This window comes from Ascaphus truei, chromosome 1, assembly GCF_040206685.1.
Source record: "Ascaphus truei isolate aAscTru1 chromosome 1, aAscTru1.hap1, whole genome shotgun sequence".
Classification (NCBI taxonomy): Eukaryota; Metazoa; Chordata; class Amphibia; order Anura; family Ascaphidae; genus Ascaphus; species Ascaphus truei.
The window spans coordinates 262845384-262867309 of record NC_134483.1 but is presented as its reverse complement, the minus strand read 5'-3'; the positions used below and the strand labels follow the sequence as shown (position 1 = coordinate 262867309).

Genomic DNA, 21926 nt, shown 5'->3' with positions numbered 1-21926 from the left:
ACCTAATGAACATTGTTTTCACATGTATTTAGTTCTGAGGATATCCGTTAAATCCAGGAAAATTAATGTCCATTACCTAATTAGGTAATATTATAGTATCTTAGTAGGACAGATTTAATGGACTTCTTGGGATCTGCCTTAAAGTGTCAACAATTTTTTTAATTATATGCATGATATGAATTGATTTCTTTTTTAAACTTTACCATACATAAAAATTGGTCAGTGCTTAATTAATATTACGTTACCTGGTTTAATAATTGTAGGTTTCAACTAAAGCTAATAAGAAATATTGCTAAAAGAGGCTTTTCAACAATATGATTTTTTATTATTTAGATATAATATTACTTAATAACTATGTATGACCTCCTAAAAACTGGTTATAATAAGCCACACCAAACAAAACACTGTTGCCATGTTCTTAATTATCGGACATATCAACAATATGTTGCATTCATATTTAAATAAATCTTAATCTTTTTTCATTGTATGATCTGTTAATAAATGTTATCTTACAGCTTCAGACAGTACTTAATTACTGTAAAATTAATTGAGGTCACATTACCATTTTTTAAATTTGAAAATGAGGTTAAATATGAAATCCTATTCTCTTCTAGTTTTCTCTGGTATAGTGTGATAACTGGAGCATTCCTATGCCATCCGAGCTGCTAATTTCCCACAGAGATAATCAATTGCATTGCACATTAAAATTCCAGAGTGTGTGAGTTCTACAAAACAGGGAAACGAACCAGTGATCCAAATGACAGGCCCTGTAATTTACTTTTGCTCATTCCCCACTTAATTCTTCAGAGGAGCAACTGCACTGTGTTCACTTAAGAATGCATGAAATCATTTTGGAAGCAAAATTGGACTCACAATAGTCACTAGAATAGCTACTTTAAGGTGAATCATTTTCAGCTTCGTTGATCACGGGTTCTAAAAAATTAATTTGCCAAGATTTTTTCCCTTCTTTTATTTTGTCAGCAGGAAAACTAAACACTGGTCATAAAATAGAACATTTTAGTAATTAAATAAAATACAGTTATTGAGAAAAGATACAGTCACATAGGGGCTTATGCAGAGAGGTACGTTAAGGTAAATTTCGCCAGGTTAGAGGCAAAAATGTCTGCATTTAGGCAGTTAGTGGCGAGAACTTGGCGGGCCAATTCAAATTCGCCAGACGTGTGGAGAGAAGCGTGATTTCGCCAATGGTAAAACACGCACGATTCCAGTAGCTCTGATGCGCATTTTCGCGCCAATCGGAGCTACTAAATGGCGCGTTTAGGGGAAATTTTGCCCGCCAAAAAAAGTTGGCTGTATTGTGGGCAAATACCGCGCGCCTCTGAATGGCGAGTTTCACGCCAAGTGAAACTCGCCTAATTAGCAATTTCATGCACACCGCGCTACCGGAGTACCCTGCATAGCACAACATTAAATGCCAATCCTGCGGCGAATTTAAGCCTTTCTTGAACCGTACCTCTCTGCATAAGCCCCACAGTGTTTTCAAAGATTTCTCAAACATGTACACTACTGAAATAGTATTACTTATTAAATTTATTCCATTTAGTAGAGGATTTCCCTTAAGCAATACTTTTTGTGATGTACAGATGCAGCGGCCGTTATTGAAACACTTCACGCAGTGTATACCTCGGAATACCCATGTCATGGCGCGGGATTTCTTCCAACCGTACCGCCTTTAGACGCGAGTACAGAAAATTGCATTTTAGTGTTCTGGCTTTTAAACACCTGAAATTGACACAGTAGCTCAGTAGCACAGTACTGTATACAATACAATTCATTCATTTCATTGCATTTAATTGCACACAATCCATGAAATTCAAACAAAGCAACCGCGATAAACACGTGTGCCTGGGGCGATTGGCCGCATTAGTGCCGCGTAGAGTACAGATGCGCACACGAAAGCGACGCCGTGATTTGTTCGACTAACGACCGCTGCATCTGTATACATAGTGAATTCCATGAGGTCTGCCATGGAAAGTGGTAACTACGCTATGAAATGGCTCATAAACTAAATTTATAATTTTTTTAAGAAAGTCTTAAGAAATTAAACTTGTTCAATATATTCTGATAAATAGCCATATTTAACATTTTATAACAGACCAAAAAGCTGAAATGTTGGCAGCACAAGGATAAATAAAGCAAAGACCTCCTGTTTGGACCTCCTCATTTCACCACTTTTTTTCCCTTGCAACCTTTCCACCATATCATATGGGTTTTATTTTAACACCTTATCAAAATACATTTACGTAACAACATTACACAAATAACAGGTATGAAGTATTGATATTAGAAAATATATGGCAAGACAGAAAAAAAACCTTCAAAGTGCAAGACTCTCCATGGTCCTAAAAGGAAGAGAAAGATATACATAGTGCAAAACTACTAATGATAAAAATTCTTGCTCCAAAAAATTTGAATGCCCACTCACGTGGTGTCAGAGAAAATCAAGCATTTTTCAATAATTGGTCCGGTCCTTGTCATTGGGAATGTGGATGTAAATTACGCTCCCTTTGATTATGCGAAGAAAAATCAGGTAGACATAGTGCAAAACAATTAGCAGAATAAAAATACATTTGACCAGTGGACACATTACACTCACATGCTCCAGGTTAAATAAAAGTGGTATGACCACTCAGGTTCTAAAAGACGTGCCGTCCCAATTGCTTGCTCCTGTGGTAGCCGGCTTCATCCTATGCTAGCTGGCAGTCACGCTTCCGTATTGCTGATATCAGTGGAGGTGAAGATCCTAAGGATTTGATGATAGCTTCCAAAAGTGCAGGGGTAGCAGTAGGCGCAAGTAAAGAACGAGCCCATGCGTTTCACTCATGTAATGAGCTTCCTCAGGGTTGCAGTAGACTACTGGACCTCTGAGGAAGCACATTCCATGAGTTTTTTTGCTGTCTTGCCATAATAGATATGGGGAAACATCTTCCGAAATAGCTGCATTTCTCTCCGAGGATGATATTTACATTTATTATCTTAAATCTCTTGAAGACTTTCTTAAGTCTTTTTACATATTATAGCTGGTTTAATCATAGCTTTTTTGGATTCACTATTGGTGTTTTTAGTTTGCGCTGGTTGTTTGTTTTACATTAGAAAATATATGCTGGACTCTGGACCAAGTCTACTGTATTTGCCATGCTATAAATCTGTCTTCTCGCTGACAAGTAAGAATGTATTCCCATTATCTCCCTTGACTTGAAATGAATGATTTACACCATATATGCTCTAAACAGTATATCAAAATAGAACTGGTTGCCTAGGGTGAAAAGAAATCCTAATATATATTAAGGGAAAAAATCCTGTTCCTTAAATGTAAAAAAATGAATAATGAAATAATTACAGGACTCAAAATAAATATTTTCAAATGGTCTGACAGTTATGTCAAATTAATGTTTATTTACGTCTCCTAATAGCTTTTTTGATCTACGAATTTGGCTAAAGCCCTACAGGCCAGTAAATCTTATGCGCAAATACTCACACAGGCATACACACACACACACATGCACAGCCACACAGCTATATGAAGAGATACATACACATACAGTATGATAGAGGCATACAGAGGCATACAGAGCCATAGAGAGACACAGTATGTCTCTTGCTTTCTCCCCCAGTGTCCTTCATGCAGTGCGGAGCTGGGTCACTCTAATCCCAAGCAGATATACAGTAGAAGAATACGACCAGGCATTCCAAATGTAATTTCAAAGTTTTTTCATACGTACTTATTAGACAAACATCTTGTACAGACCAACGTTCCGGTATACTGTACAAATTACTTAATCAGGGTCACTGCTAGACCTTTGCACAACAGGCTGTATGTTCACCCTGGAGCAGATGGTAATATCTTTATTCCTTGCTTTTATCTTTTTGAATATTTTAATGTTATTGGTGTGCATGATCTAAGTGCTTTCTCTAGAATTCCCACTCTAATCATCAGAAATTACCTGTCAGTGATTGACAGACAAATTGCATCTGATGATTAGAGATCAATGCAGGGCCAGATTATGTATTTAACAAACATCCGCCAGGACCACGTCTTCTGTGGACCCAGGCATGCGCCAAGTTTAACTGTGCATAAAGCCAGCCCTGATAAGATGGGATATGTTAAGGACAATGTTTTGTTAATATCTATTTTGGGGGTTGATAACTAAGAGAAACTTAATTCGGCCATGTTTACATAATTGTAGTAATTTATGAATAGAAAATAAAATAGAACAACAATTGATAACTACTGTACATCAATACTTCTATTTCTTGCATTTCTGTGGAGTAAAAGTCAATAAAAAAAGGAACATATTCCATGCATTAGAATGATGTTACTGGTTCTTGAAGTGTTTTAAAGTATACACCTCAGTTTTATTCATACTAAACTCTGGGGCTTTGAATTCAAACCATATAATAATGAATAGATCGAAAATAAAGCAACTCCACAAACGAGACATGCTTTTTGCATCATTCAGTATGTGGTAGGAAATTGGTGATAGGAGAACTAATTTTGTAAACCTTTGCCTTTATATGTTATTTGTATTTCTAATATATATTTCTATTGTTTTTTTTCTGTTATGTATTTAATCCATCTTTGTGGATTCAGCTTCAGAAAAGAGAGCGCTCTTGCAGAGCATATGTCCAGGTACTTTATATATTTTTTATATATATGATAAATCATTGTCTTTTGTATTACTGCTTATGTTTAGATACTGTTGGCTTATGGTTATGTTTCTATTGTTTGTTATTTATTTTCATATCCCAATTTAAGTATATTTAATATGGTATATATGCAGTTATGTTGTTTCTAAGGTGTTTTTATAGCTGAAAATAAAAATACCACTTGTGAGCACATTCACATGTCTCAAACTGGTCTGTAACCCTGCTTTCCACCATTATCTCTTAGCATACAATGCTTCCACTGCAGCCAGGGATTCTGGGAAATTACATGCATATGAGCACAGGCCGAAACAGCTGTCGGTGAGTACTGTAGGTTTAGTGGCTATGCACTTCTTTAACCCAGACTGTGCTTTAAAAAAAAAAAAAAAAAAAGCTGTGGAATACAGCAGGCATAAACATATATGGGTCCATGTTAAAATGGACAGGAAGCATAATTAACACACTACATGTTGATTTGCATGTAATTACCCAGACTCCCTTGCTGCAGTGGAAGCATGGTATGCTAAGAGATAATTGTGAAAAGCAGCCAGACCTATTTGAGACATGTGAATGTGCTCTCAAGTGGTATTTTTACTTGCTGTACACTGTACGGGGGAGGGTTTTTGTCACTTCTTCACCCACCATAACTTATTTGTCTTGCTGAAGTAATTGAAATTCATCCTGTGCAAATGGGTCAAATAGTGCTTTGGTTTAAAAATATATTGTTGACATGTCTGAAAATTGATATAGATTGAAAAACATTGCAGCAGAAGTGGGAATGTACAGAGATCATTAAAATTGTCACTCAACTAACGGGTTCTGGCTGCAACCATATTGACAATCATTTTGCCAAAAATAGTATTAGCATTTGATTTATTAAAGGAAAATCTCCTTTTGATTTTAATAGAAATCCATGTATTTATTTATTTTGCACTGATTTTTGCCCTAGTTATGTAGCTGGGCTAGTGTCACAGGACTTAGGGATCTTTGAGTACATGCATGTCTACATTTGGTAGGGGCTGAGAGTCAGTTTGATATATATCTTTATCAATGGCAAATTAAAAAGGTACTTTAAGTCATAAGGTGTACAATGGCCCACTTAGTAATTATTGCTGTATGTGCCAATGAACAGTTTGAGAAGTGACTATACTGTAACAAGAGTGACTAGAAGAATAAGAGAGCACAACATTATTGTGATGGTGGGAGTAGATAACCTTCCAAATAAAGGTCCAATCCTGTCTGGCTGCACCTAAGAACTCTGAGTAATGGGCCAAGAGGGTTAGCTCTTAGGCCCAGTATGATAATACACTGTGTTTCCATGTGACCATGTTCCCATATACGGTCCCCTGCAGGGTTCTGGGCTAGGGATACCATGTGTGGTTATGATTCTCCATAGAAGATAGCTGCAGGAAAAATTACTTTGGGAGCGGGAGGTTAAGGGTAGATGTTGGGGAACACATATAGTTAGCCCCATGTGTATTTGGGCAGCGCTCCACTGCCCCAGAATATTTTACCAGTATCTATTGTGATTTTCCCTTAATAGGCATGCATTTAACCAGGGATTTTGGGTGTATGAGTTTTAAGGGGGATTTTGCGGGGAAACTGTTGTCAGAATGTGCATACAAGGTCTGGGACCAAAGTTCCCCGGTAAATGTATTCGACAAGCAGGCATGATTTGTGGATACATGTGTGCACATTGGCCCCATCAATAGCTCAACTTAAAAACGTAACCGTGACTTTCTACTAGGGTGCTCTGCTTCAGCACAGCCCGAGAAGGAAAGTGAGCCATGGTGAAATATGTGCTTGTATACTTAGAAAAGGGGGTCCCTTGTTTAGGGGGTATGCTATGTTATGGCTCCCCATAAACAGTGTAGGCTTTACGGATACCCGTCTGCACATAAGGACGGGGTGGGCTATGGAAGTCCCTTGTCAAGTATAGCAAAAACCTGACCTGTTTAGGGGCTTTTTGGGTTCCCTGTGTCGTAGAGACATGAGATTCTGTGAGTGTAAATTTTAAGTGGGATATTTAGGCAAAAATGTATTTGTTTTGTTTGCAGGAGTTTGGTGGGCCGAGTTACTAGTAGTCCCCTGATTCTCACCAGAGTGCAGGCACTATTTGTGGATACGTGGGGTGAATTACATTGGGGCTGCACAGTGTCCCCCAGACTCCTAGTTTTCGAGCCCAGGTATCCCCATCCAATTTCCCACACATATATAATGTTCCCCAAGGTTTATACCTTATTAAAGTATGGTTTATAGTGTGTTATACTTTATGTATAAATATTTATGCAGTCAACCTGAGCATTTGCATAGGAGCCAGGATGTCTGCATAGGCATCTGAGTTCAAAGGAGAACAAGGATATTCAGAGGTGTCGGACCATTTGGTTTAGCAAGGAGGGGCAGAGGAACAAGCCCAAAAGCCATCTATGTTCTCTGAGACACCATGGGCCTGCCCAGCAGGAGGCCATGAGTGGGCTGGGGGGAAGGTACGGCTTGGCACGCCCTTCCTCTGACATCATCAGCCAGATGATCCCTGCTCTGATTGGCTAATGGGAAAAGTTCCCAAGCTCTGAGTGGGGGAAAGTCCCTGTCCATGCTAAACATAGGATACAGAAGTCTATGAAAGGGGCTACCGCACTCAGAGAGCTCTCTCTCTCTCAGTCTCCAGACTTACCGATAATTTTGGGACTAGTCCAGTGAAGCACCGGTAGGGTCTCCCAGGGGCATTGAGGTGCAGGGAGGCCTAGCCTAGCGGAGGACCAGTTCTGAGGAATAATGTTGCTTGTTCCAGGCTTATTCCAGTGAAGTGGAGTGAACAGGGTTAGTCCTTTGCTGAAGCGGGCGCCCTGCACATAGGAAAGCCTAGATTTTTTCCCCAGACCCCCAGTAAGTGTTTATATTCCATCTGTATTTTGTATTTCATTGTGTGTACGTGGGTTTACCCCCCAAAAAACTCATTTTATTAAACCATCTTCTTTTGCCTATTGAATGATCCCAGATATAAATTTGTTAAAAGTCCTGGTCTCCCGTCACAATTACTGTATACTGTAACATATCAAAATGTTGAAATTCCTCTGTTATTGTGCCATAAAAGCACCAGACATGAAGTGGTATCAACTTCTGCAAATTGAAATAAGACATTTAATTAACATTCTTACATTTCATGCTGTTTAAAGTTGATGCTTGAGTAAATTCTCGCAAAGCAGCATTGCAAAAATACAAGGAGTAAGATTTTTGTGAAGTACTCATCTTGCCAGAGGAATCGCATAGAGTGGGAGTTTCTGAGTACCTTGGATCTGAGGGGAGAGAAGCCGCCAGCTGCCCAGACACTGCCAGACCCTATCCAGAGGTGACGTCAGATGCTACATTCACTGGGACGTGCCAGAGCTGCGGCATCTGATCGCCACACACTGTGAGCTGTGGTAAGACCCAGGACTAGCAGACGTCGGCGGGGGCAGGACGGTGAGCCAGTGCGGCAGATGATTTCTCCCATACACTATATAAGTGTAAACAGCCCATTTTAATGGCATTATTGTAAGTGCACACTTTATATTTTAAACATAAAGCATTTTTGTACCTAGCTGATCTGTGCTAAGAGTTTCTCTCTCAGTTTTTTCATGGGGGTTTTATCCTGTTGAACACTGTGAACCCTGCTGAGGTCTACCACACCTGTCTTTGGAGTGATAGCCACTGACTACCTGCTACCTCATATCACACCTGTCGGGGAGAGATGTTAATCCCCCTACACACTGCTTGATTATATCTTACGTTTTGTAAGTAGGCTTTCTATAAGAGCCAAGACTTCATCATCACATTTACTGAATATAAGAACCTCTACACTTAGAGTATCTCTGTGTTTTTTGTTTCCCCTTTATGCTCCTCCTGGAATCTGAGGACCGATTTCTACATCTTGGGGACAAGTGAAGACGAACCCCACCTGATGGTTTTGAGCAGGGGGTTCAAATTTATTACTTTCTTGTATTGCACATTTTACTTTTTTGCACTGCACTAGTTTATTTATATTCACCTATATGTATTCATAATTGTGACATACACTGATTATTAATCTATACATTTTTTACTATTAAGTAAGAATCACAAACTAAATTGTTTGCGCCTATTTTTCACTTTGTTACAATGTAGGTGACAGTACATCAAATATTTCCTTTTAAAGTGTATGAATTATTATTAAAATTCGTTTGCATACCCTTTGTTAATGTAGTTTATTAATGACAAACCAGCTGAAACAAATTGTCAACTTTGCTATCCATCACTAATGATGGGAATCAGGTCTGTGGATATAGTAAGAACAAGGGATTAGGACCAAAGGTTGCATGCAGCAAGTTCAATTCAAAAGGTCTATTTGTCACAAAAAACATTAGCAATATTAATATTGACAACATTTGCCAGAAGCTATTGCCATATGAAAGCAAATTCACAGTACTCATCATATACTGTGCCATCAGGATCTGCCAGTACTACAGTGATTCAACCAGGGTTCCATGGGCCTCCCTAAAGGGTTCCACAGCCGGAAGGGAGGGAGAGCTGGGACAAATGTCCCAACTGTCCCAGTCCCGGCAGCTCCCCAGCTGCAGCCACACTTTTACTGCAAATGCGCCCTGCCAGTCTGTGCCAAGTCGGGACCGACCAGAAGTCGAGTCCAACTTGCTGCCTGGTGCAGCAGTCGAGGCCTCCTCACACCAAGGTAAGATTGTTAGGGTGGGAAGAGGTGTGTGTATGTGAATTTGAGAGGGATGGTGATTGGGGGAGTGGGATTGAGTGAAAGCAGATGCAGTGAGTGAGAGATGATCAGGGGAGAGTGAATGAGCAAGAGAAGGGGAATGTAAGAGGGGAAGAAAGAGGGGGGTATAATGAGGAGAGAGAGAGTCGGGAAGTGAGAGAGTGGGGGAAGAGAGATGTTGAGTGTAAAGGGGGAAAAGACAGGGGGAGTGTAAGAGGGTAAGAGAGAGGCGATGGGGGAATGAGACAGGGGGAGTGTGAGATGGGGGGAAGGGTTGTGATCCTCAGAATTTCGCAATATAATTCTAGGGTTCCTTAACAAAAAAGGTTGAAAACCACTGCATCATTATTTCCTTTTAGAATTGTGTTTTGTCTACGAGCCTGGAATCGATTTGGAATCCCATTAAGTTATATTACGTTTGATGTAGACAGGAAGTGTGAAATAAATGAGGTAAAAGCAAGTAGTCAGGTGTAAAAATTAATAGTAGAGGCATACTGTAGAAGGCTATATTCGCTTTTGAAATGCAAAGGTGGCCAGGATATTAAGGAGACATGAGGGGTCTCCTTAATGTCTAGGCTGCCTTTTCATATCCAAAGAGAATAGCTCTTTACAGTATGACTAGGCTGTTAATTTTCACACCAGGCTAAATGCTTTTACCTCATCTTTTTTCCCACTTCCTGTCTACATCCAGTGTAATCAGAAACACTGTATATTATATTGTGTTTCTGTATTTCTGCCATGCCCAATGAAGGACCCTGAGAGGTTCAAAAGCATGTAACATTTCAACTACTTGTTAGTCAAATCAAAGGTATAATACCAGCTACTCCTTTTCTCTCCATTGTTATCACATGGATGACATGACCAACTTGGCTACCCACCCTTCTTTGCTTATTATCATCCTCTGCTGCCTATTTTTCTTCCTCCATCTCACCTCAGGACTTTGCTGACTATTTCAAGGAAAAGGTGGAATCCATACGTCAGGACATCCCCTCTGTATCTCATCCCATCCTACACCTCTTCCTAAGGCCTCGGCCAAGCTTCCCGCTGGCGTGCTGAGGCGCGCTGAGGCTCAGGGAAAGCGGGTGCTTTCCCTGGCCTTGCGGGTGCTTTCCCTGCGTGACGTCAGGGGGCGGGCCGGGGCCGGCCGGGGGCGGGCCAGTTACATCACGGAGCTGGTTCGCCCTCATTGGGCGAACCACTCACGTGACCGGCCCTGCGCTCCGGCAAGCGCTTGATTTTTAAAATTACCTAAGACCTACGTTTCCGCGCGCTTGCGTAAGCGTAGGCGAGCCCCTAATAAAGCCGCTCTAATTGCGGTTGTAGGGGCTCAGTGGCAAGCATGAGCGAGCGTCAGCATGCTTCAGCGAGTAAGCGCTTACCATGGCCCAGGCCTAACTCTCCTCCTGCTTTCCTCAACTCTTTTTTTTTTATGTCGCAGAGGAGCATGTATTGTTGCTGATCTCCTCTTCTCCCTCTACCGCTTGCCCTCTTGATTACATTCCCTCCCATCTCCTAAAACCTTTTGTTCCTACTCTAATCCCTACACTCACACATTTTTAACTCTTCCATCTACTCTTGTACCTTTTCCTCCTCCTTCAAACATGCACAGTTATACAATTTCTCAAAAACAGTAACAGTATACCTGTTTTTCTAACTATCGCCCTGTCTCCCTCCTGCCTTTTGCCTATAAACTCCTTGAACTCCTTGTTTTCTCTCGCTTGCTCAATTTTCTTACCACCTATTCTCTCCTAGACCCTCTACAATCTGGCGTCCCAACTGCTCATTGCACTGAAACCGCCCTCACCAAAATAACTAATGACCTCGATGCTGCCAAAGACAAAGGTCATTACTCTCTGCTCATATTACTCAACCTCTCTGCAGTATTTGATACTGTGGACCACCCTCTTCTCCTTCACATTCTCCATACTCTTGGTATTCCTAACAATGCTCTATCTTGGATCTCCTTTTAACTTTCCCATTGTACTTTCAGTGTCTTTGTTTGTTTTCAGTCTCTTTTGATATCACCTCCTCCTCTATCGATCTCTCTGTGGGCGTACCCAAGGGCTCTATCCTGGTACCTCTTCTCTTTTCTCTTTACACACGCCTCTCCTGGAAGACCTAATTATATCTCTTGGGTTCAAATATCACCTCTGTGCCGATGACACACAAATTTACATTTCATCTCCTGACCTTACACCTGCTGTACAGACTAAAGTTCTAAATGTCTCTCCAGTATATCGTCCTTGATGTCCCTCCGCCGACTCAAATTTAACATGTCAAAAAAGAAGCTCGTCATATTTCCTCCCAAACCTGTCCCGTTCCTCCTTCTGCATTACTGTTGGAAGCACTATCATTCACCCAGTATCACGAGCATGCTGCCTAGGGGTCACACTCTACATTCAAAAGGTAGCTAAAATCTGTTGTTTTTTCCTCTGCAATATTTCAAAGATATGCCCTTTTCTCTGTTGCTCTATTGCTAAAACTCTGACACAGACCCCTCATTCTCTTATCTTGACTACTATAACATTCTGCTGTCCGGTCTTCCTGCCTCTCACCTGTCTCCCCTACAATCTATCCTAAACGCTGCTGTCAGAATCTTTTTACTCTTTCCTAAATCTGTTTCAGCATCTCCCCTGTATCACACACTCAATTCTCCTCCTCACTTCTAAGGCTTTACACTCTTCTGCCCCTCTTTACATCTCAGCCTTAATTTATCGCTATACAGTACACCATCTCGACTCTTGCGTTCTGCTCAAGGATGTCTTCTCTCTATCCCTTTTGTGTCTAAAGCCCTCTCCTGCCTTAAACCTTTCTCCCTGACTGCCCCACACCTCTGGAATGCCCTTCCCCTCAATATTTGACTAGCACCCTCTCTATCCACCTTCAAGACCTATCTCAAAACACACCACCTTAACAAAGCATATGAATAGCTCTGTGACTGATACTATACACCTCATACATTGACCTTAGCCCCTTGCAGATGCACTTAGGAGAACACCTTCCTACTGTCTCTGTATGTTCTTCCTACTTACCAATTAGATTGTAAGCTCTTCGGGGCAAAGACTCTTTTTACTAAATGTTAATTTTATGCCTGAAGCATTCTTCCCATTATGTGTTATTTGTATTATTTGTTATTTATATGATTATGTCACCTGTATTACTGCTGTGAAGTACTATGTGCATTAATGGCACTATATAAATAAAGATATACATACATACATATACACGTATACATACATACATGCATACTTAAGTTCTATGTGTATATTAGATGTATTTTATGTTACAATCAAAATAAACATTATTTCACATCAACTTCCTACATTTTTCATTTTCCTTCCTTTTTTGTACATAAATAACCAAAATTCTAAAGAAAATGAATGCTGTATTTGTCATTATTGTGGTTGCTAGACAACTTTGTGTTTGAAAAAAGCAACTAGGAAACATATAATATATTTGTTCTACAGTAGTTTGTATGAACCAGTACTATAGGTTTCTAACTTAGATGTATTAAAAAAATCAACTTTTTGTGTATTATAGCAAACAAATAATGAGCATACCTTTGATTTTCATTTGGTCATTTAATTGGCCATAAGACAAAGAGCTCTGTGGTGCATGTCAAACATCTTCTCTACACTTTAATGATTTGTGCATTACTTGACTCCTTGTCCTATTATGAGTCTCCTGTCAAGTTGGACATCCTTGTTATAGTAGCTTGAATAAATTAGCTTTCTGTATGCATGGAACGTAAAATTTTACTGTAACATTAGGGAGCTTTAGTGGGTTTTTGTTTATAATAAATCAACAAATCCGTGTAAACTTTTACCTACTACAATTTAAAGGACATTTGAAAGAACTTGGATTCACATCATAGGGTTTAAAGCTGCAGTTCAAGCAATATTCTGCATGTGTGTTTTTTTAATAAATCAGTTCTGTAGTAAGAAATAATACTTTTAGCATTTTCTGTTTTTAAAAAAAACAACTTTGAAAGACCAATTTTATTGTATTCTATTTTAACAAGCATGCTTGTTACTATAGCAACCATTTAGATTCCCCATATTTAAAGATGTCGTCAAACTTTGCCGATCAATAGACGGAGAACGAATTGACCGGCAGCTATACAGTTCTTTAGGTAAGTAGAGATTGGCCACATGAAACTATTGAAGTAAAAAAAAAACTAAAAAAACAGGAGCTTAAACTGCAGCTTTAAGAGGCAAAAGTGGAGCAATTCTGAGGCAAAATATCTGAATCATACGGGTCCATTGTAGTAAGAGTAAGAGTATAGAGTATATTTTAAAAGAATTGTGCTGCAAAATTTCTGTGCTAAAACTATTGCTAATTTTTATTAAATGTGCATGGTATGTATGAAGACTTCATACATATGATGCTCAATTTTTTGTTTTAGATTATTTTGAAACATTGTATTATGTTGAATACCTGATTGATACAATATAAATAAAACCAGCATTATGTGTATTTTAAACTAGTAATTAAATATACATTATTTATGCTGTGTTATTTATAATGGCTATATTGTGAAAATAATAAATATTGGAATCCTGTATAATAAAACATTTGTGCTGCGTCAAATACATTTAGGGTAGCAATTTAATTCGGCACAAACACTATTAACAGACTTTTTAGGGTTTATGCCAAATTAATCTTGGCACATAATTTGAACGCAATTTTTTTGGAGCACAGAAACATTCTTTTTTTTTAGCACATGCCATAAAATCTGTTTGCCTAGTGCAGTCCATTTCTGTATGCCAATAAAAACGAAAAATATATATTTTTGATGCTGATGGTGGAGGTTAAGAAATTTCAGGTTAGTATACAGGCGGACACAAGCACAATTTAAAATAAGATTTCCCTGCACCAATGTTTGCATTGCTTAGTACACAGGCGTATGTATAAAAAATACTAAATGGCGCTCAAACACTCAATCAAAGTGCAACAGTGCAGTAACAGTGATAATACAAAGTGATAATAAAACAATATACCCGTGCAGTTAAATAAGAACAAAGACACTCAAACCCCTCACGGACTAGTTCCCAGGTCCACACTCAAAGCAAAAAATGAAATATCAGGGGAGCGTCAGTATCTGAAAGAAAATAAATAAACTACCATAGTGCATAACGTTACAATTAAACATTGAGAAGGTAGAACTCCATAAGGAATATGCTAGATCATGGATGATGGCAAATATCAGTCATAAACCAGGAGCAAAAAATAGGGAGGTAAAAGACCCAGTAAAGAGACACAGAGCCGAGATATAAAATGCCAAAAACACTTTATCCGACAATAGTAAAAATCAAGGCTTACAGGATACCAGATGATATAAGGCGTTGGTTAAGAGTGATCTTGATGCCGAGTCGCGACCTCGGGAAACCCCCTCACGCAACCGCCTCCTTCACTGGCTCCGTCCTTGCTGCTAGTCCACGCCGACACGTCACTTCCGGTTTGCACTTGTATGGCTGGCGTCACCGGAGCTGCTGCTGTAGACTCTAGCTTGTCTCCCTCTAGGATCTTACGCTGAGGGTTACGCTCGACGCGTTTCGCCGTGCAAGTCGACGGCTTCATCAGTAGTGCTTTAACCCATAGAAGGCTATCTTTATATACCCTCCATTATTACACTGACCTTTCCACCTATTGGTCTAGGTGTAATTAGATCTAAATTGAGTAAGTAGCTAATTGTCATTGCCCTCTCATACAATTTTAAATCATGCACAACGTTTATACAATAAGATTAAAATTCAGTATTTAATATAATCAATTTTTAAAAAATATCAATAGTTGCAAAACATTTGTACTACACTGGCGACACACTTTATCGCAGTGCGGCCAGATCCGCAAGCCGGGAGATTTCCCGGCTTGCTAGTGGCCGCCCCTCCCCGAGGGAGCCCTGGTGTCCCGCGATCGCGGGACAGCGGCAGGGGGTTACGGGGGACCCGGCGGACCCGGCAGCGGTAGGGAGAGCGCCCCGATCGGAGGGCGCTCTTCCGCTGCTTCGGCGCGCGCCCGTCACACTCGGGCGCGCGCCAGGCTACTGCTGCGGCACAGAACGGGCAAATGCTCGAATAAACTGTGCCGCAGCAGTATATAAAACATATAATAAAAATATATAAAAACCTATAGAAAACCTATAGTATATATAAACAGTCCCCACAGAACTCAATTAAAGGAAGCGGCGATTGTTGTATCTCAAAAGACAAAAAAGAAAATATTATCAGTACAGAATATCAGTATGTCACAATCACATAATTTGATTTCTCTTGACATAAACATTTACTTTTAAAGGAATCATAAATTTAAAGGAAAGCATTTAACTCGAAATCAACATTTAGACCCAAAGGTACCAGTGATTTCAGAGTAAAGATCCAGAAACTTTCTCTTTTTTTCAGGGCAGTTATTCTGTTTCCCCCTCTCCAGTGTGGTAACACTTGCTCTAATACAGTGAATCTGAGACCTGATGTGTCACTGTTATATTTAAGAATGAAATGGTTAGACAGATTATGAGTTGTTAAACCTCTTCTTATGTTGCCCACATGTTCAAGCACACGTGTTTTTACTGGTCTTGAAGTTTGCCCTATTTACTGTAACCCACATGGGCAACATATGAGGTACAGTACACCACATGATCTGATTTACATGTTAACATTTGTTTAATCTGAAACCTTTCTTTTGTGACATTTGATGTAAAGCTAAATTTATCCTCACACCTATATTTACATGCCAAACATGTTGTGCAGCCATAGAAACATTTCATTTGTGTAAGCCACCTATTCCCATTTGGATGCACTTTCGGTAATGCACTAGGTGCCAATTTCTCTTTTAGAGATTTTGCTCTCTTCAAAATTACCGTAGGTCTTTCTGGGACAGTATCCCCTAATACAGGATCATTCTTGACAATGTGCCAATGTTTGTGTATTATACTTGATATTTTTTCAGACTGTCTATTATAGTTAGTACAAAATGAAAATTCAAAGTTTTTATTGGGTACTATTTGTTTTTTGTTATACAGCAGATCTTTTCTGTCTATACTCTCTGCTCTTATGAGAGCATCTTTAATGATCCTGTCATCATAGTTTTTTTCTCTAAACCTATCTTGGAGAAAGGCAGATTGTTTTCAGAAAAGAAACCATCACTAAAAAGGTCAAAAAATTTCTTAGAGATGAGGAGGATTATAAAAATGGACTTCCAAGAAAATCTGATCCAGATGAGAGAGACAGTTCGAAAGAGATTTTAATTATTGAAGCTAAATCTCCACAGAGCTCCCAAAATAAACCTCATAGTAAAAAACAAATTACAAAGACGGAAAAATCAAGGGAGAAAGGTAAATCTTTTAAAAATAAGAGAGAGATACAAAAGAAAAATAATTATAGAAAAAGTCCTGAAAGAGAGAATTGGAGGAATAAACAACAAAGAACTCCAAATAATCAGGCGAAAGTACAGATTAGTGTAAAGAAAACACCAAAAAAGGACTATTAGCATAGACTTTGATTCAGAGGTAGAGATAGTGACTAACAATAGACAAGAGCAGCGAGAAATTCAGAAGGATAAATTGTTTACTAAAAATGGCCCCAAAAATGGAAATAAGAAGGATTTTGTAGGGGAGGGTGTGTCCACATCCTTTCAGAAAACGAACAAATATGCCCCATTGTTAAAAAGGGATCCCTCATCAGAAAGGAAAAGAGTAAGAACAGAAGAAAAAGGGGAAGAGGAAGAGAAAAAGAAATATCTCAAAAAGAGCAAAAGATAGGAAATAATATCTTTAACCTCAGCTCCAAAATCCTGACTGACCCAGAAAAGTCACTAATCTCAAAGGGCCTGAAGTTTGCTCCCGCAGTGGGTCCGAGCAACTTCGGCCTCTTTGTAGATGCTCAGAGGTTCCTGAGAAAATTGACTATCAAAAGATTTTTTAGGTCAAAAGAAGTTGAGCAAAGAACAGCTGACAATCTCAAGAGAGATGCAGATGTGATTTGCACAACTAAAACCTCAGAAATAGGATCATCTTTGGTCCATTCGGGCCTTAAACTACCCTCAACATTTTATCCTAAGCATGTGAAGGGTAACAATTTAGAAGTATTCTCGCAATTAGTCCAAAAAGACTTTGAGAAATTAGTCAAATCTGAGAAAAGATTCGAAAACAATCTAAATAACATTGAAAGAAAGGCCTTAAAAACTCTACAGGAAGATACTCAGGTAGTTATAAAACAAGCCGATAAAGGAGGTGGAGTGGCTATCTTAGATAGAAAGGACTATATCGCAGAGTCTCAAAGGATTTTAGGAGACAGTCACACATACCAACCTCTGAAAAAAGATCCTACACTGGAGTTTCAGAAAGAACTCAAAATCCTGTTAGATAAGGGTAGGAAGAATGAAGTAATAAATACAGAAGAGTATAATTTTCTATATAGAGAAAATCCTGTAAAGCCTATATTTAACTATCTCCCTAAACGGCATAAAAATATAGTTAACCCCCCTGGGAGGCTATAATTGCAGGCATAGATTCCCTAACTTCCCATTTATCCGCCTACATAGACGTCTATTTGCAAAAGTTTGTAAAGGAACTTCCATCTTACCTAAAAGATACTACTGACATCTTACGTATCTTAGATAATCAAATCTGGGAAAATGGATGGTTTCTGGTTACCTGTGATATCAGCTCACTATACATGTGCATAAATCATAGGGACGGACATGAAGCAGTTGATAGAGCATTAGCCAAAGATCCAGAGATGCATAATGAACAGGCTAATTTTATTTTAGATGGCATTAAGTTCATTTTGGAGCACAACTACTTCATGTTCGAGGGGATCTATTATCTACAAAAACGCGGTACTGCCATGGGCACAAAATTTGCACCTAGCTTCGCAAACCTGCTTATGGGAGCATGGGAAGAAGACCATATATGGTCTGTTGCGGAGCTGGGTGTGAATTTGTGCCTATGGCGTAGATATATAGATGATATCATATTCATATGGAAGGGAGATGAAAAGGTACTGAATCTACAATTTAATTGTGAATATAGCCAACAAAAAGTTAATTTCTTAGATTTAGAAATTTACATTGAGGATGGACAGATAAAAACACAAACCTTTTTCAAAGGCGTAGATATTAATAACTATATATCAACCACCAGCTGCCACCATCCTAACTGGTTACATAACATCCCATATGGGCAAAGAGGCGGATTAGAAGAAACTGTTCGGATGACAATAATTTCCACAAACAATCTGCCTTTCTCCAAGATAGGTTTAGAGAAAAAAACTATGATGACAGGATCATTAAAGATGCTCTCATAAGAGCAGAGAGTATAGACAGAAAAGATCTATTGTATAACAAAAAACAAATAGTACCCAATAAAAACTTTGAATTTTCATTTTGTACTAACTATAATAGACAGTCTGAAAAAATATCAAGTATAATACACAAACATTGGCACATTGTCAAGAATGATCCTGTATTAGGGGATATTGTCCCAGAAAGACCTACGGTAATTTTGAAGAGAGCAAAATCTCTAAAAGAGAAATTGGCACCTAGTGCATTACCGAAAGTGCATCCAAATGGGAATAGGTGGCTTACACAAATGAAATGTTTCTATGGCTGCACAACATGTTTGGCATGTAAATATAGGTGTGAGGATAAATTTAGCTTTACATCAAATGTCACAAAAGAAAGGTTTCAGATTAAACAAATGTTAACATGTAAATCAGATCATGTGGTGTACTGTACCTCATATGTTGCCCATGTGGGTTACAGTAAATAGGGCAAACTTCAAGACCAGTAAAAACACGTGTGCTTGAACATGTGGGCAACATAAGAAGAGGTTTAACAACTCATAATCTGTCTAACCATTTCATTCTTAAATATAACAGTGACACATCAGGTCTCAGATTCACTGTATTAGAGCAAGTGTTACCACACTGGAGAGGGGGAAACAGAATAACTGCCCTGAAAAAAAGAGAAAGTTTCTGGATCTTTACTCTGAAATCACTGGTACCTTTGGGTCTAAATGTTGATTTCGAGTTAAATGCTTTCCTTTAAATTTATGATTCCTTTAAAAGTAAATGTTTATGTCAAGAGAAATCAAATTATGTGATTGTGACATACTGATATTCTGTACTGATAATATTTTCTTTTTTGTCTTTTGAGATACAACAATCGCCGCTTCCTTTAATTGAGTTCTGTGGGGACTGTTTATATATACTATAGGTTTTCTATAGGTTTTTATATATTTTTATTATATGTTTTATATAGTACAAATGTTTTGCAACTATTGATATTTTTTAAAAATTGATTATATTAAATACTGAATTTTAATCTTATTGTATAAACGTTGTGCATGATTTAAAATTGTATGAGAGGGCAATGACAATTAGCTACTTACTCAATTTAGATCTAATTACACCTAGACCAATAGGTGGAAAGGTCAGTGTAATAATGGAGGGTATATAAAGATAGCCTTCTATGGGTTAAAGCACTCCTGACGAAGCCGTCGACTTGCATGGCGAAACGCATAGAGCGTAACCCTCAGCGTAAGATCCTAGAGGGAGACAAGCTACAGTCTACAGCAGCAGATCCGGTGACGCCAGCCATACAAGTGCAAACCGGAAGTGACGTGTCGGCGTGGACTAGCAGCAAGGACGGAGCCAGTGAAGGAGGCGGTTGCGTGAGGGGGTTTCCCGAGGTCGCGACTCGGCATCAAGATCACTCTTAACCAACGCCTTATATCATCTGGTATCCTGTAAGCCTTGATTTTTACTATTGTCGGATAAAGTGTTTTTGGCATTTTATATCTCGGCTCTGTGTCTCTCTACTGGGTCTTTTACCTCCCTATTTTTTGCTCCTGGTTTATGACTGATATTTGCCATCATCCATGATCTAGCATATTCCTTATGGAGTTCTACCTTCTCAATGTTTAATTGTAACGTTATGCACTATGGTAGTTTATTTATTTTCTTTCAGATACTGACGCTCCCCTGATATTTCGTTTTTTGTTTAGTACACAGGCCGCATACTTTGTTTCAAAGAAAAAACAGCCATTGAAATTAATATGATTTCTATGATACATTTTGTTTGTTTGTTTTTGTCCCAGAAGTTTTCTCTTTTGTTTCGATATATATAGACACCCATGAAGGCCATGGGTTTTGATGGGGCACTAATGAGTTGTTGAGCAGGTGGAGAACTTGGGATATGATAAGGGTTTTCAGGTGGCTTCTCTAGAAATACTGGAGACAATGGTGAAAGGTGCAACAAGCTCGAAACAAACACATATACACACTCGAGAACCACAAACACACACACAGTTTTCTAATCTCCTTGGCCCCACCCCAGGCTCCTGACACCTCCTGCTGATTGGCTGCTGCTGGGTAATGCAGCCAATCAGGATGGACGAAGCTGTCCAGCACCCAGAAACAACCCTGCACAAAGAAATCCCGTCGCCCCCCAAGCTGGTCAGGTCACTGCGTCCAGAGAGGTAATACCGGACACATACATTACAGTATTACCTCTAATTTTATAGTGTCCATATACAGGACAATCCAGTTAAATACTGGGCACCTGTCAACCCTAGATATGATTGGTTATTAGCAGGGGAGGGCGGGGGAACCAGGGGCTTAATTAGTTTAATAAGAAGGGGGAGTGGCTCAATTGGTTAAACAGGGAGATTCAGACAGCCCCTTGATATTCTGCCCCTTGTTACACCAGACCCAACCCCTATGTTTGCAGCTCTTCCCCTATGTCTTTGTTTTTGGCAGCACCTTTTTAAAATGCTATGAATTCAATAGATTTTACAGCTTAAAAAGCTTTTATTTCATTTTTGGCAGTGAGTTTCAAATTCTTGCGCTTTGTAAACCTTACAGGGTTTGGGGATTATACAAAATCTGATTTATTTCCATTGGTAGCCTATCTTTGTATTATAGCTCATTACTAAATCTTAGTGCTGTTCATGTGTTTGTAGATGGCATGATGGAAGAATTTGTTCATTGCATATCTCTCTTATGGCTGCCCTTCTAACGGCCAGTCTCTTTCTTTTGTATTAGGAAATTATAGGTAGGATAGGAGATAGGGAGGGAAAAGGGGAAGAGAAATCTTGCATCAGCCTAAGAAAAAGTGATGTATGGTGCATGAAGGGATAATAGGATATCTATACACAAAAGTACAAGAACCCATCTTGGTTGCACACTATAGCCAATATGAGAAATTAATTTAGCATAAAATAGCCTTTAATGGGAAAATTCGATAAACGTATGAAATGATTGGTGAAGACACTGGTGGTATTATGAAATGAAATCATTTTATAATTTAGATTGCAAGCTACAGGTATTTGTGATTTAATTCTACCAATGTTTATTTTTATTCTTGATGTGATTATTCTTTGTGCTGTTGTATTATATTTCTCTTCTACCGGTCCTTTTCTGTATTATATTATATTAAATCACTTACTGTATATTGTAAAACTATACTTACATGCTGACATACTGTACATACATATTGTTTCCATATCTACAGATGGAGA

The 21926-nt window shown here is 38.9% G+C and overlaps 1 protein-coding gene across 24 annotated transcripts in view; it reads left to right on the top strand.

Annotated features, from left to right (window-relative positions):
* ADGRL3 (adhesion G protein-coupled receptor L3) overlaps positions 1 to 21926 on the top strand; it is a 2053745-nt gene that overhangs the window by 1597309 nt on the left and 434510 nt on the right. For 22 of the 24 annotated variants that reach the window (XM_075603418.1, XM_075603394.1, XM_075603400.1 and 19 more), the window contains one exon: positions 4613 to 4651. The exons of the other annotated variants lie outside the window; for them this stretch is intronic. In XM_075603418.1, the coding sequence (XP_075459533.1) occupies positions 4613 to 4651 (39 nt within the window). The remainder of the gene's footprint in view (positions 1 to 4612; positions 4652 to 21926) is intronic. 24 annotated transcript variants of the gene reach the window in all.